The sequence below is a fragment of the Geotrypetes seraphini genome, chromosome 3 (assembly GCF_902459505.1).
Source record: "Geotrypetes seraphini chromosome 3, aGeoSer1.1, whole genome shotgun sequence".
Lineage (NCBI taxonomy): Eukaryota > Metazoa > Chordata > Amphibia > Gymnophiona > Dermophiidae > Geotrypetes > Geotrypetes seraphini.
In genome coordinates, this window is record NC_047086.1 from 318384119 (window position 1) to 318399241 (window position 15123).

The 15123-nt window shown below is 40.8% G+C and overlaps 1 protein-coding gene across 1 annotated transcript in view; it reads left to right on the plus strand.

The window, feature by feature from the left end:
• The first annotated feature begins 1683 nt into the window (after positions 1 to 1683).
• The window catches only part of LRRN4 (leucine rich repeat neuronal 4), a 29286-nt gene continuing 15846 nt past the window's right edge, over positions 1684 to 15123 (plus strand). Inside the window, exons 1-3 of the mRNA XM_033939313.1 lie at positions 1684 to 1803; positions 6174 to 6884; positions 14436 to 14640. Of these exons, the coding sequence (XP_033795204.1) occupies positions 6191 to 6884; positions 14436 to 14640 (899 nt within the window). The 5' untranslated portion in view covers positions 1684 to 1803; positions 6174 to 6190. The remainder of the gene's footprint in view (positions 1804 to 6173; positions 6885 to 14435; positions 14641 to 15123) is intronic.

Here is a 15123-nt window from a genome sequence, read left to right on the forward strand (position 1 = left end):
TTTTCCTTACCCCTTCCCTCTGGAATGTCCTCCTGTTTACTTCTAGGAAGGAGTCTGCCTATGAAAGATTCAAAATTGATATTAAAACTCTTTTTTTTTCTACTCTGGCTTTCATTCTGGCAGTTCCAGGATGGCCTAGCCAAAGGGACAAGGTGGGCAGGGGTCATCTTCTGGGACCTCTGTCTTCCTTTTGATCCAGCTGTTTTTAATGGAGTTTCTTTGTTTTTCTGATTTCTTAGTATTGTGTTTTGAACCAAAGTGGTACACCCTTGTGAAAGACAGTACAGTGAGTCCATAAACATTAATATCATTACATATTCCGCTTTTTTTCCTGGTATACACATTTATAGTGATTAAAATTAAATTGTAACACTAATTCCATTTTGTAATAATTATTGTAAATTTCTCTGAATAAAAATACAGCAATATTGCTTCTCACTGACTGCACTTGCATGCCACCCCACCCCCCTTTCCAGCCACAATACAAATTCATTTGCGGGCCTTCCAGCACACCACTCTATATTGGAATTCCTGTTATGGAGACTTTACAACCTGGTACCATCTCTTATACATGTTTCTCCCAGGCCTTTGCTTATCTCTCAGTGTCATGAAGGAATGCAGGATTCAACCTTTAACATTCCAGTTTTTGCAGTCAGAAAAATGAAGATGTGAGCACAGCACTGAGTCACATGCAAAAGCAGGAAAGGTGACTCAAACACAGGTTCCCCGTCAGAAAACCTGCACCTTTCTGAATGAGGCCTTTATTTTTTATGGAATCAAATGTCTAAAAGGTGCATTATCTCTGTGCAGAACTTGTGCTGGCAGCAAATTAGAGGTTATGCACTAATGAATAGTGGAAAATGATTTTTACACTAATGAAATGTACAGGTGCTAATATTTGCAAAAATTTAGAAAAAGGAGCAAAAGAAACGGTTGCAAATAAATACGATCCATTCCAAGCACAATGCCCTATCTTACTTGTAAGTAATAAAGGTTATCAGCAACACTCAAAGAATGCCCTGGGTAAAGATAAGCCTGGGTAGTCTCAGTTTCAGTGTACAGCTAAGACCTCCAGGCACTAGCTGAGAGAAATCCAGGACGCTCACACAGAATATAAATGTGACTTTCTAAGGCAAGGCATATTGAAATACAGTATGTAAATATATATATATTGTAAATTTACATAAATATATATATAAATTTACATATATATATATATTGTAAATTTACAGTATGTAAATATATATATATACATATGTATATATATATAGGCATTAAACTTGCCAGCTATTGATAAGTACCCTTTCTGTCTTGGCTGAAGTTTTCATGTGTAGACATGCGGAATATGTAGTTTGATAATAACACCATCCAATGCTAATCTGAAGATCACTTTATGTAAAGCATTTTGCCAGTTGGAATTGAAATACCGTATGCAGTTATTTGACTTAAAAATCAACACAGCTGTGATTCAAAACTGTCTTCCCTGATACCATTTGCAGTTTTTGGTACCACCTAACTGTGGTTTGACAGAAAAACGTGGACTGATTGTAAATAACTTTTTGCTAAGGTATATAAGCACAGTTCCTACCAACCCCTTAGACTTCACCTTATCTTAAGATATCTTGAATCAAGACAGGGAACTCCCAGATCTGTGATGAAGGGGCGTAGAAGAGAGCAGGGAAGGGAGGAGAGAGGAGGGGAGAGACAGCTTGACGCTTCACTTGTTAGCAGTTGAAACCACTCAAAAAAGAAAAAAGCGAGAAAACAGAACACACACAAAAAAAGCTGGGGACCATCAAACTGGTGAGTGTTTTGCCTTGTTTCAACAACTTTGAATTAGAATAACCTTTATTATTGTTATACTAAGTATTTCCCTATAACCACAAAATAGGAAAAATTGATCTAGCACTTTGTGTATTAATATATTGTCTATGGGTTTGTTTTTTTTAGATTGTGAACTGCATTGTTGTACCTGTTATGAAATGCAATGTAGCTAAACTATGGCAATTGATTCTACAGTACTGTATTTCTGAAATGGATCTTTTTTTTCATGCATATGCAGTGTACTGAGAAGGGATTACTTTGGAACTAGATCATTTGACGGAAGAGAGGAAAATTTCAGATTTTCTGCATATAAGATATATATATATATATATATCGCAGGGGTGTCAAAGTCCCTCCTTGAGGGCCGCGATCCAGTCGGGTTTTCAGGATTTCCCCAATGAATATGCATGAGATCTATTTGCATGCATTGCTTTCATTGTATGCTAATAGGGCATACTCATTGGGGAAATCCTGAAACCCCGACTGGATTGCGGCCCTCGAGGAGGGACTTTGACTCCCCTGATATATATATTCTTGGGGTTAAGCCATCATCAATGCTATATGCAACCATATGCAGACCCCGGTTCAGTTCCAGATCTGCTCGCTGGGAGGGTCTCTTGGCTGTCACTTAAGGGTGACACCAATCAGCTGTTGAAAACGCTCTTGTATTGGGGGTTAAAATCCCAAGCCTCTGAGAATAGAGGTTCAAGGCTATAGAAGGCGACTTTGGAGGAATCAGAAACAGTGCAATAGTGAGCTTCTACAGAGATTTTAAAAAGAATTTTAAAGGAGATAGGCTGGAAAACCCGGGTATTGTTGAGAAAGGATCTGCAGTTGCAAAATTCAGTCTTTTCAATAAAGGTGGTAGCCTGAAAGATAATTAACACAATATATCATCTCGGCTGTTATTGTGAAGGTTCTTTGCACAGCTTTGCTGTTCCTTCAGTACAAATTCACACTGAAAACAATTCTCAGATTTGGGAGTCAGTCCTTGTTTGTAGCTCTCATCACATTTTAGCTTTCGAGTCATCATTTTTCAAATGTAGCAACTCCCAGATCAGCTCAGTGACCCGTAACAGAAAAGCAAAGACGAATCTCGCTGATTTTAAGGTTTACGCTGCAGAAGGGATGGCAACTGGACTTGCTTGTGTACCTGCACATATATTCCCAGGTTACATTCTGCTACACTGACAAAAAGAAACCCATGCAAGAACTCTTTAGTTCCCATACCTAGTGCCGATAATTTTATAAATTACTTTGAGCATGTGGAGCAGTGTTTTACATCATCAACAAGGCACCTGTTTAATTGCCTTGACTTGTACGCATAAAGGGCTCCTTTTACAAAGCCGCATTAGCGGTTTTAGCGCATGCAGCTTTTTAGCAGGCGCTAAACCCACGCTACGCAGCCAGAACTAACGCCAGCTCAATGCTAGCGTTAGTGTCTAGCGTGGCCGGCAGTTTAGCGTGCGCTATTCCGTGCGTTAAACCGCTAATGCGGCTTTGGAAAAGGAGCCCAAAAAGTAGGAACTAGAAAAATATACTCTATGCAATACTCATATATCTATTGGCATTCTCAGGGCTGGACAATTGGTGCAGCAGGGCAGGGTCAGCAGTTATGTGTGCATGTTAAAAATAAATATATATTAACGCTGCTTCCTATCAGCGCATACACACGTCTTTATAAAATAGGACTTCAAATAACCCCAAACAAAGCTAGCCTGAGTAGAAGCTGACTGAAACTGCTTTTTTTCTGTTTCGGCCAAAACCGAATCTGCCACCAAAACTGTTTGAAAACGTTCTGCTGAAACTGCAGCCAAAACTCATCACCTAGTTTCGGCCAAAGTTGAAACTGAAACCAAAAATTCCATTGTGTGAATTTGAACCAGTGAAGACAGTTGGGGATTGTCAGAGCTTGCAGCCTGCATCCCTCAGCTAAACCCATCGGGGCAAATTCTGTAAAAGACGTCTAACTTGTGGACGTCCATTGACTTAAGTGTCCAAATAAAGTGGATAATAAGCCTAATTAATGACTTTAACAAGCATAAATTGGAACTTAGATGTCCATACGCTGGATGCAATTCTCAAAATAGATGTCCACAATTTCGTGGATGCCCATCAGAAAAAGTCACGCCTAATGGGATAGGCGTGGGCATGGCATGGAAGTGACTTCGAAATAGACATCCAATTACAGAATTGCAAGCCTAAAATGTAGGCGTTACAAAAACAGGTCTACTTTTGAGCATGAGCTGGGTGCTAGGTAGAGGCAAGTTATGTGGACATCACTTAGGCGTCCACATATAGGTGAATGGGGCTTTATTTGGGGGGGGGCTAAAGAGGACTCCAGTTTGATATAAAGGTCCTAAGACGTTTAATAATGCATTACTTAAGCAAAGCACATAAAAATATATATATATATATATATAGCATACTAAACTTCTATTTTGGGGGTAAAGAGGACTCCTATTTGACAATAATAGAAAAAGATGTTACTCAAGCAAAGGACATGAAAAAAAAAAAATATATATATATATATATAAATATAAAAAATACTAAACCCCATTTCTAAAAGGTTAAAAAAATAAAAGGAGATACCCTACTCACAATGGCTGTGGTTCAAAGCAAGTGGGCATGCCTAATGCACAATCTTGACATCAATGTGACATCATCAATATGCACCTAGATGGCAGAATGTCACTAAAAAATAATAAACTAAAAGAAACCTGGTGGTTGTCTATTAATTAAATACAAAATAAAAAAATCACCAATATAAACCAAAATGACACTGCAGATAATTTTTTTCTCTCTTCGTATAATCTAAATGGGAACAAGCCTCAGATTATGGAGTTTCACCCATTCCGGGTTTTCTCAAAGAGAAAGACAGTTTTTTTCCTCTCTTACTCCTACTTACATCACCGGCTTGAATCCAATCCTCCCTACCATAATTTAACAATTAATTAATTCTATATTTCTTAAATAGCTTTATCTCTTTAATTCATTGCTCTTCAATCTTCAAATTAATCTATATTAAAATTTATACTAATCAATTTAACAATTCATTGATATTTTATACTTAAGATAATTCTTTAATACTTTATATTATGCATTCATGAAACCTCACATCTCATTTCAGAACTCAAAACCAACAGAAAGAATTGTACTTATTTTAAAAAAAGTGCACTGGTGCTTCAAAGTGCTATGTCAAAAAAAGTGCATTAGTGCTGTAAATTACTTCAGTTCATCTCAGACTTTTTGAATTTAAGGTACTTAGTTTATGCTCTTTAGAAACCAAGGCCGTTGCTTATTGCTTTCAATCTTCTGACGCGGCCTACATTTTGCGGGATAGACTTACATCCCCGTAGCGTCAGGGAAAAGTCTCACTAGCAACACTTCTCCAGGCTATCAACAAACTCTATTATGTCTTTCGAATCTTAATTAATTGTGAACCGAGTCAAGCTCCTTTGGGAGATGACCCGGTATATAAACTGAAGATTAGATTAGATTAGTGACTTGCACAAGGTCACAAGAACATCCACGTTATGCCCAGTTCTGCCTCCACTTTGCCCCCTCAACCTGTTCTCGTCCTCGGGACCGCGTCGGGAGGGCATCTGCACATGTGCGGATGCAAGGTGATGATGTCACACACATGGGCATGATGTCACCATGTTGAATCTGCTCATGCGCAGATGCCCTCCTGATGCGGTCCCGAGATGGAAGCTTTTCAAAATCCAAACAAAGTGCCAGGAAAATCCGGACGACTGGTAACCCTAGTATTAACAAAAGGAGAATGGACAGTCAGGATGAGCCACACTGACAATATCTCTCATCTTGTTCCATTTCTGTTGATCCTTCCCTTGTGATTTATTTCCAAATTAAACTGAACTCATACATTTGACAGAGTTTCAAATGAGTGACTTGACCTACAGTAAACTGTATAAGCCATCGCTGGATGATAAATTGCAGTATTAATTACCATTTGTCAGGAGTAAAAATTGTAGCAAAGTGAAATATTCTAAGAATTTTATCTGAAAGCGAGTACAATATACAAATTAATTTTTGTTTTATATTGCCTGTCTCCTTGAACGTTGTCCTAAAGCATAGATGGCAATAGCTGGAAAGGCTATGTCGTTCCTTAAGATCCACCCAAAGACATTCAAAAATTGTAAGCAAGTTGGTGTGATTAAGATCACTAGTATAAGATGTAGAGCTAGGGCCAAACAGGCCACTGCTTCCTGTCTTTCTTAGGATGCAAAAGAGAAAGTAGTCAAAAATACTTGAAAAATAAGCAGTCAAATGTGTGACGTTACTGAAAAGTTACAATCAAACTCTTTTTTTCCCCTTTCTGAAAACAGATATTTACTGCTTATTGATGAAAAAGATGCTTTCCTTCATTCTTCCTACGGCCTTTTTGGTATGGCAGGCACTGGCAGACATAAATAGCACGTTATCATTTACCACTCCAGAGTATATCACTGCTGTTTTCATGCTAACCAAGCAGGAAGACCTTGCTGAAGGCCATCAGCATATTGCTGGTGTTCCCTGCAAAGAACTGAGCAATCAGACCTTAGCCAACCTAACTTTGATGGACAAAGGCCTTTTGGTCTTTCCTTCCTGCCTTCCAAGGACTTTGGAGATCTTAAATCTCGATAACAACAAGTTGTCTCTGATAAACATAAGTGAGATTGTTCAGCTCTCCCAGCTGCAGGACCTCACACTGAGACACAATGACATTGAAGCAGTTCACTGTCCAGTTGAGTATTCATGTTCTCTGGAAGACCTGGACATCAGCTATAACCGACTGCAGTCTGTGCCGGCATGCTCTGCTCTGCTAAATCTCAAAAGGTTATCGCTTGCAGGAAATCCAATTACAAGAATTGAATCTTTTGCTTTTGTCCACTTTCCAAATCTTGCATTCTTGAACTTGTCTGCCACTCTGCTTGGAAGGACTTTAGATGGAAGCATTAGTGAGTCCTCATTTGCCTTAAAGATCAAAGGAGACAGACAGAAAACACCTATGACAGCTATGAATGTCCTGGATCTCAGCGAAACATTTCTTCTGAACAGTAAGTCTTAATAATGTTTTAGTTCAGAGATAACCAAGACTGTACCACGACTTGATTATGTTCTCATAAGACTTTGGACAACATTCCCTATTTCAGCTCTGAAACAGGTGACATTTTCACTTTGAAAGGAAAAAAGGGTTAGATTTAGATTTTTTTTAACTACAAAAGAAATGCATCCTAATTCTATAACATTTCATATCGAAGGGCTCATTTACTAAACTGCATTAATGCTAACACAAGCTGTAAGATAAGTTGTAATGTGGTTATTTATCCCAACGTGCATTGAAGTCATAATAATGAGATTGTGTTAATATTATTTCTGTGGTGGAAGCAGTTGCATTAATACAGATTTTTGCATGAAAATGAGCTAGAAGCCAATCAAATTTCGGTTTTGGCTTCAGTACTGGAACTGGCCCAAAATTCATATTTGGCCTTGTTTCAGCTTCAGCTGAAAATGCCAGCAATGCTGGATCTCCTTACTTTTCCTCCCTCCACCTCATGCACAGAATGAGCCCCTCTCCCTCCCTCCCCCCTCCAGGGCCTATTGTCTAGGGTTGCCAGATTTTCCAATTGGAAAATCCAGACCCAGACCCCATAGACCCCTGCCTGCTCTTGATGGGCAGAGAGGAAGTCCGCGCATGCGTGGCTGCCACTCAATGATACAATGATGCAATTTGAGCAGGCTTTTCAAAACCCAGACAGTACTGGGTTTTGAAAAGCCATCCGGGCCCTCGGACATGTCCTCAAAAGGAGGACTGGTAACCCTGCTATTGTCTACCCCTTGGTGGTCTAGTGCAGGAGAGATCCCCACTCGCTCCTGCCATGTCCTCTCCACTGCCAAAATGTAGCCAATGTTTCCAGAGGATCTTAGACTTGCCAATTTGAATCTTGGAGTTCAACCATAAGGATTGACACATGGATTGTTGTACTGGTATAGATGTTAAATTGTTCATGAATTTTAATGTTTTCCATGTGGCAGAAAGAATACTATTGTCCTTTTAAATCCTTGGCAGCTTGATACTCAAAATATGGCACAATCGTAATGGGGACATGAGTTGATATTCTAATATCAGCCAGTCCGGACGATGCTCCAAGACTTCAGGAAGGATCCAATACGTACCCTGTTGCATAATGAAAGCTTGATGATAGTAGCTGGTTTTAAGAAAGGTTTGGACAATTTCCTGGAGGAAAAGTCCATAGTCTGTTATTGAGAAAGACACGGGGGAAACCACTGCTTACCCTGGATCGGTAGCATGGAATATTGCTACTCCTTGGGTTTTGACTAGGTACTAGTGACCTGGATTGGCCTCCAGGAGAACGGGCTACTAGGCTTGATAGACCATTGGTCTGATCCAGTAATGCTATTCTTATGTTCTTATGTAACAATATATATTAATTGTGCTAAATAATTTCAGCTCTCTTTTACTAAGCTGTGGTACAGTGACCCAGGGTGCTAAATGCTCTGATGATCATAGAATTCCTATGAGTGTTGGAGCAGCGTCAGAGCATTTAGCATATTGATTCTGTCACATGTAGTTCACATTTACTCAGAATGTAATTTGAAAAAACAACAAGCCACTAGAATTGTAGATGGATGATATAAAATCTTATTAACCATTTGAATGGCAGATGGTGAAACGATGTTAAACGAGAGCAACAGTGCCAAGGTAACAGGCATTTGGAGATGCAGATCTCCCATAAGAGCCATAGAAGACACATGTTGCTTCTGAGCAACAATGTCAAATAAAGGGTTAAATAAAGAAATGATGCATGTATTAATGCTAGGTTGTTGAACATAAGAACATAAGAACATAAGAAATGCCTCTACTGGGTCAGACCTGAGGTCCATCGTGCCCAGCAGTCCGCTCACGCGGTGGCCCAACAGGTATAGGACCTGTGCAGTAATCCTCTATCTATACCCCTCTATTCCCTTTTCCAGGAGAAAGTTGTCCAATTCCCTCTTGAACCCCAGTACCGTACTCTGCCCTATCACGCCCTCTGGAAGCGCATTCCAGGTGTCCACCACACGCTGGGTAAAGAAGAACTTCCTAGCATTCATTCTGAATCTGTCTCCTTTCAACTTTTCTGAATGCCCTCTTGTTCTTTTATTTTTTGAAAGTGTGAAGAATCTGTCCCTCTCTACTCTCTCTATGCCCTTCATGATCTTGTAAGTCTCTATCATATCCCCTCTAAGTCTTCTCTTCTCCAGGGTAAAAAGTCCCAGTTTTTCCAATCTCTCAGCGTATGAAAGGTTTTCCATCCCTTTTATCAGACGTGTCGCTCTCCTCTGAACCCTTTCGAGTATCGCCATATCCTTCCTAAGGTACGGCGACCAATATTGGACGCAGTACTCCAGATGCGGACGCACCATCGCTCGATACAATGGCAAGATAACTTCTTTCGTTCTGGTTGTAATACCCTTTTTGATGATGCCTAGCATTCTATTTGCCTTCTTAGCAGCCGCTGCGCACTGTGCCGACGGCTTCATTGTCAAGTCCACTATCACCCCCAGGTCCCTTTCTTGAGTACTCTCATTTAAAAACATCCCTCCCATCGTATAGTTGTACCTCGGGTTTCTGTTTCCCACATGTAATACTTTACATTTCTCGACATTGAACTTCATCTGCCATCTCGTTGCCCATTCCTCTAGTTTGTTCAAGTCCCTTTGCAGTTTTTCACAGTCTTCTTTAGTCCGAGCTCTACTAAATAGTTTAGTGTCATCTGCAAATTTTATTATCTCACACTTCGTCCCTGTTTCTAGATCATTTATGAATACATTAAATAGCAGCGGCCCTAGTACTGAGCCCTGTGGGACCCCACTCGTGACCTTTTTCCAGTCCGAGTAGTGGCCCTTCACTCCCACCCTCTGTCTCCTACCCGCCAACCAGCTTCTGATCCATTTATGTACATCTCCTTCCACCCCATGGTTCTTCAGTTTCCGGAGTAGGCGTTCATGGGGCACCTTGTCAAAGGCTTTTTGGAAATCAAGATATATGATGTCTATGGGGTCTCCGTTGTCCATCCGTTTGTTAATTCCTTCGAAGAAGTGCAATAAGTTAGTTAGGCATGATCTTCCCTTGCAGAACCCGTGTTGGCTGGTCATCAGCAATTCGTTTTTTTCAAAATGTTCATCAATTTTTTTCTTTTATCAGTGTTTCTGCCATTTTCCCCCGGTACCGAGGTCAGACTCACCGGTCTGTAATTTCCTGGGTCACCTTTTGATCCCTTTTTAAAGATGGGCGTAACATTGGCTATCTTCCAGTCCTCCGGGATCACGCCTGTTTTCAGGGATAGATTGCAAATTTGCTGCAGTAGTTCTGCTATCTCCTCTTTTAATTCCTTCAGAACCCTTGGATGGATTCCGTCCGGACCCGGGGATTTGTCTGTTTTTAATTTATCTATCTGCCTGTGTACATCTTCAAGGCTCACTTCCATGGTTGTTAATTTTTCTGCCTGATTTCCATTGAAGAATTGTTCAGGTTCCGGAATGTTGGATGTGTCTTCGTTTGTAAATACAGATGAAAAGAACGCGTTAAGTCTTTCTGCCACTTCTTTCTCCTCCTTCACCACTCCCTTCTTGTCACCATCGTCCAGCGGTCCCACATCCTCCCTAGCCGGTTGCTTCCCTTTAACATATCTAAAGAACGGTTTGAAATTTTTTGCTTCCCTGGCTAGCCTCTCTTCATACTCTCTTTTGGCTTTTCGAACCACTCGGTGACATTCTTTTTGATACTTCCTGTTCTCATTCCAGTTCCCCTCAGTTTTGTCCTTTTTCCATTTCCTGAATGAATTTTTCTTATTGCCTATCGCTTCCTTCACTGTTTTGGTTATCCACGCCGCGTCCTTTATTCGACTCTTTTTGCACCCCTTTCTGAATCTGGGGATATATAGATTTTGCGCCTCGCTCACCGTGTTCTTGAGAAAAGACCATGCAAGTTCTACATTTTGCCATTTTTTTGAAGTGTTCCTAAGTTTCTTCCTTACCATTTCCCTCATTGCTTCGTAGTTTCCTTTCCTGAAGTTTAAAGTTGTCGCTATGGTTCTCTTTCCTTTCGGTATTCCTACCTCAACCTTGAACTTGATCACATTATGATCGCTGTTTCCCAACGGTCCCACTACCTCTACTTCTTTAGCAGGTCCCCTTAGCCCATTTAGGATTAGATCCAGAGTGGCATTTCCTCTCGTCGGTTCTCTGACAAGCTGCTCCATGAAACAATCTTGTATAACCTCTAAGAATTTTGTCTCCCTAGTGCAATTTGAGCTTCCAAGACTCCAGTCTATTCCGGGGTAGTTGAAGTCTCCCATAATAACCGCGTTACCGCTTTTGGATTCTCGCTTCATCTCGGCTTCCAATTCTTCATCAATATCTCCTGATTGCCCGGGCGGACGATAGTATAAGCCCATCTTTATTTCAAGCCCTTTCCTTCCAGGTATTTTAACCCATAGCGATTCTAGCTTGTTGGTCGTTTCTGCTGTGTCCATTTTTGTCGATTGTATGCTTTCTTTTATGTAAAGGGCTATTCCACCTCCTTTTTGTCCTGACCTGTCCTGGCGATAGAGCTTGTACCCCGGCAGTGCTGTATCCCATTTGTTTTCTTCCTTCCACCATGTTTCAGAGACTCCAATGACATCTATGTCCTCTGCATTGGTCATGGCTTCTAATTCCCCCATTTTGTTTCTTAGGCTCCTTGCATTTGTATATATGCACTTTAGATCCTTGTATATCCTTGTCTTTATTTCCTTTCCCTGTGTTTCGTTTTTTAGTTTCTTCCCTGTTGTTACAATCCTTATAACCTCCTCTTCTGGGTTTGTCAACTCCTGTGATTTGTCCATTGTTTCTTCCCAGCCTTTTTTCCCCTCGGTATCTTCACGGGATACCGTCTTCCGAATCATCGACGCTTGGTCAACTGTCGGCTTTCCCCTTCTTCTTAGTTTAAAGCCTGTTCTATTCCTCTCTTGACGTTGTTCGCTAGAAGTCTTGATCCCGCCGCGCTCAGATGTAGTCCATCTCTCCTGTAGAGCTTGAGTCATGGCTAATGCTAACACAGGGGAACTTATTGATGTCTTGGTGTCTACTGAATGTTAAATGTATAGTGTTGCGTACGCCTTTCAGCACTATAGAAATGATAAATAAAGTAGTAGTAGAAGTTGAATGAAGAGCAAAAGATTAAAGTACAATGAGCACAAATTTGGAGGGCTCCTGGAGCTCCGTGAAGGCTTAGTTCCTCGACTTTGAGCATGTAGGAGAATTCTGCAATATGCAAGACTCTGCTCCAGAGAGTTACCATATTTTTCACTCCATAAGAAGCACTTTTCCCCACCCCCCCCCAAAAAAAGTGGGTGTAAATAAGGGTGCGTCTTATGGAGCAAGAATTGACGGTAGCCATTCAGGCAGTGGCGTGGGACCAGAGAAGTGCGCAAAAAAACTCGCACCTGCCTTCGCTGCTCTGCCGCTCGCTGCCGCAACAGATTAGGACTCAGGCTGCTGTCCAGCGAGGGAAGGGCAGGAGCGCCTGCTGATACAGCGCTGTACCGCTGGGATTAAAAAAAGTACAGGGGAACCATCTTCATGTCATTCTTTAAGGAGAGAGGGAAGAATCAGAGTATGAATGGCCACAACCACTGACCCGCAAGCTTTGCTTTGAAGAATGCTGATGTAGAAGGACTGAGGTTGAAACAGACACTACAGAATGACAGTCTCTGGTATCCAGAGCAGATATTGTGATGTCATAATGCCTCATTCCACCAGTGCCTAAGAACCAATCACATCAGTGATGTCACAATGGCTTCATTATCCTTGGCTCACATAAGCACAGCCACTGACCCGCAAGCTTTGCTTTGAAGAATGCTGGTGTAGAAGGACTGAGGTTGAAATAGACACTAGAAAATGACATGGGATTATTTCCCGCAGTTATCCGCGGGGACGAGATGAATTTTTTCACCATGTCATTCTCTAGTAGGGAGTACTATGCTTCTGGTCTCTTTAGTGATTATTACCAGCGTAGGTGTCTTTCAGACACGTACTCCATGCTGCAGTCATTGGCCAAATACCTGCTTGATGCAGTTTTTTTTATTTAAATTAAGACGTGTTATGCTTTTACTAATTTAGGCTTTTACTTGTTATCCTACACCATCTATTTTTAACTTTTTTAAAAAAAATCCTATTCATATATAACTACTGTGTATTATAGTGCTTAAGTGCGGACCACTTCAATATTTGAAAAGACTAACAGAATGTTACTTAGCTTTAGTCTTCGGATTAATCTATTTTTTTTCTGCGCTTCATTAATTCTGTGCCATCTCGTACTGCCGGGATCAGAACCGGGGCATACAGCACCTATGGGACTAGAGCCAGAGCCTAATGTTAATGCTGCCATTATTCTGCAGGCGTTACCAAAAATTAGTGCGTCAGCCCTTACCGCCACCTTTTTTTTTTAGATGGTAAGGCTCCCACGCTAATCAGCATGCAATAATGCATCTGTGCTGATTCACGCTGACATGCCCACTCTCTGCCCCCAGACAAGCTGCCTGAGAGAAAAATTAATTAAAAAATTTGTAGTACATAGTTTGCATGCACATATTCGTAACTTAGGGGCACCTATAGTAAACCCTTTTAAGCTATAGAAGTATGTACTAGTATTAAATTGTCTTACGCTAAAATATAGGTCTCCTTATATGAAACTGCGATAGCGGTTTCTAGCGTGGGGAGCTGTGCTGAATGGCCCGTGCTTCTCCCAACTCATTGAGCTCCTATGAGCGCTGGAAGCAGCACGGGCCATTAAGCGCGGCTCCCCACGCTTGAAACCGCTGTGGCAGTTTCGTAAAAGAGGGGGATAGTGTTCAGTCAAGCTTTAAACTAACTTTTATCAAGTAACATCCATTGGTTTAATAATTTCTTTTGTAAAGCAATCCTAGAAAACACTGCGGAAGAACTTCTTATTGCGGGCTGGCGAGATAAATGCTCTGATGCTCATTCAGTTTCTATAAGCTTCAGAGCACTTACTTCACTGGCCTGCGGTAAGAAGCTCTTCTGCAGTTTAGTAAAACCCAGCGCTAGCAAATTTGGAGGCTCCTTGATTCTTGCTTCCTTTTGTTCTTGCTCATGGATTATGATTATAGATTATGATTTTTTAAACAAGAAGTCTGTACCTTGTATAATGACCGTGTCTAAAATAGTAATATGACACTAACATGTACCTACTGTGGATTCATAATGCTGAAGGTGACAGTGCGTGAATTAAAAAAAAAAAATTAAACACTACCTATCAATGACAAATTAAAATTGAAACCTAGTAGGTGATTTTTTTTTTTTAATCTTTATTCATTTTTAAACTTACAATAAGTGTGATAATAAATAAACACATTTAAACATTGACTATATCACTTAGTATTCGGCAATAATACAATCAAATAAATGATTTTTAATAACCTTAACTGCTGATTTAATTCTGTAAATAAAGCATTTCCTTTTCCTCATACAGTTGCATTAATAATGACATTATGGTTGTGGTCTTGTAAGCATTTGATACAACAAATATATTTCTCCTCTAGTTCAACAAGAATGGACCAAAGATTTGCCAAACCTTAAAGAACTTCACATAGCAAAGATGACCCGCTTGGAAAGTCTTGACACTGATGTACTGAAGTATCTACCAAATTTATCTCTTCTGAATTGCAAAAGCTCTCGTGGTCTGAGCTTGGTTAAAACAGAAATATTTGAGGGTGCACCTCATTTAAACAATCTTGACTTCCAGAAGTAAGTTTTCTCTGCTGGTTTATAGTTAGCAATTTAAAGAATTTTTGTTTTCTGTGAAAATTGAAATTGTTATAAATGCATGAACACATGGAGGGGCATAATCAAAAGTGTGCCTAAGTCTGAGGCTGGACATTTTGGCCCTGATTCTGCAAAGTGTGTCCCAAATTTAGGCAGCTGTAGGCGTCCTACAGCTGTCTAATCAGCCAATCGGGACGCACGTTTTTTTAAAAAAGTGCTCCCCAGGCAGGCCGCCTATCGCCTCCGGGAGCCTAGGGAGGCCCACAAGACTGCCTAAGATTGCCTAAGGGCCTTAGGCAAACCTAGGCAGCCCTATGCATCTCCCTAGTAGAGGGAGAGACGCTTACAATGTAGGCCAGCATTGTAAGTAGACGCGGCCGCTATACTTATTGGGGCAAGGGATCTCCCTGCCGTGATAAGTATAGCGGCCGCCTGTTCCCCCCGATCACCAGCAGAAGTGTGCCC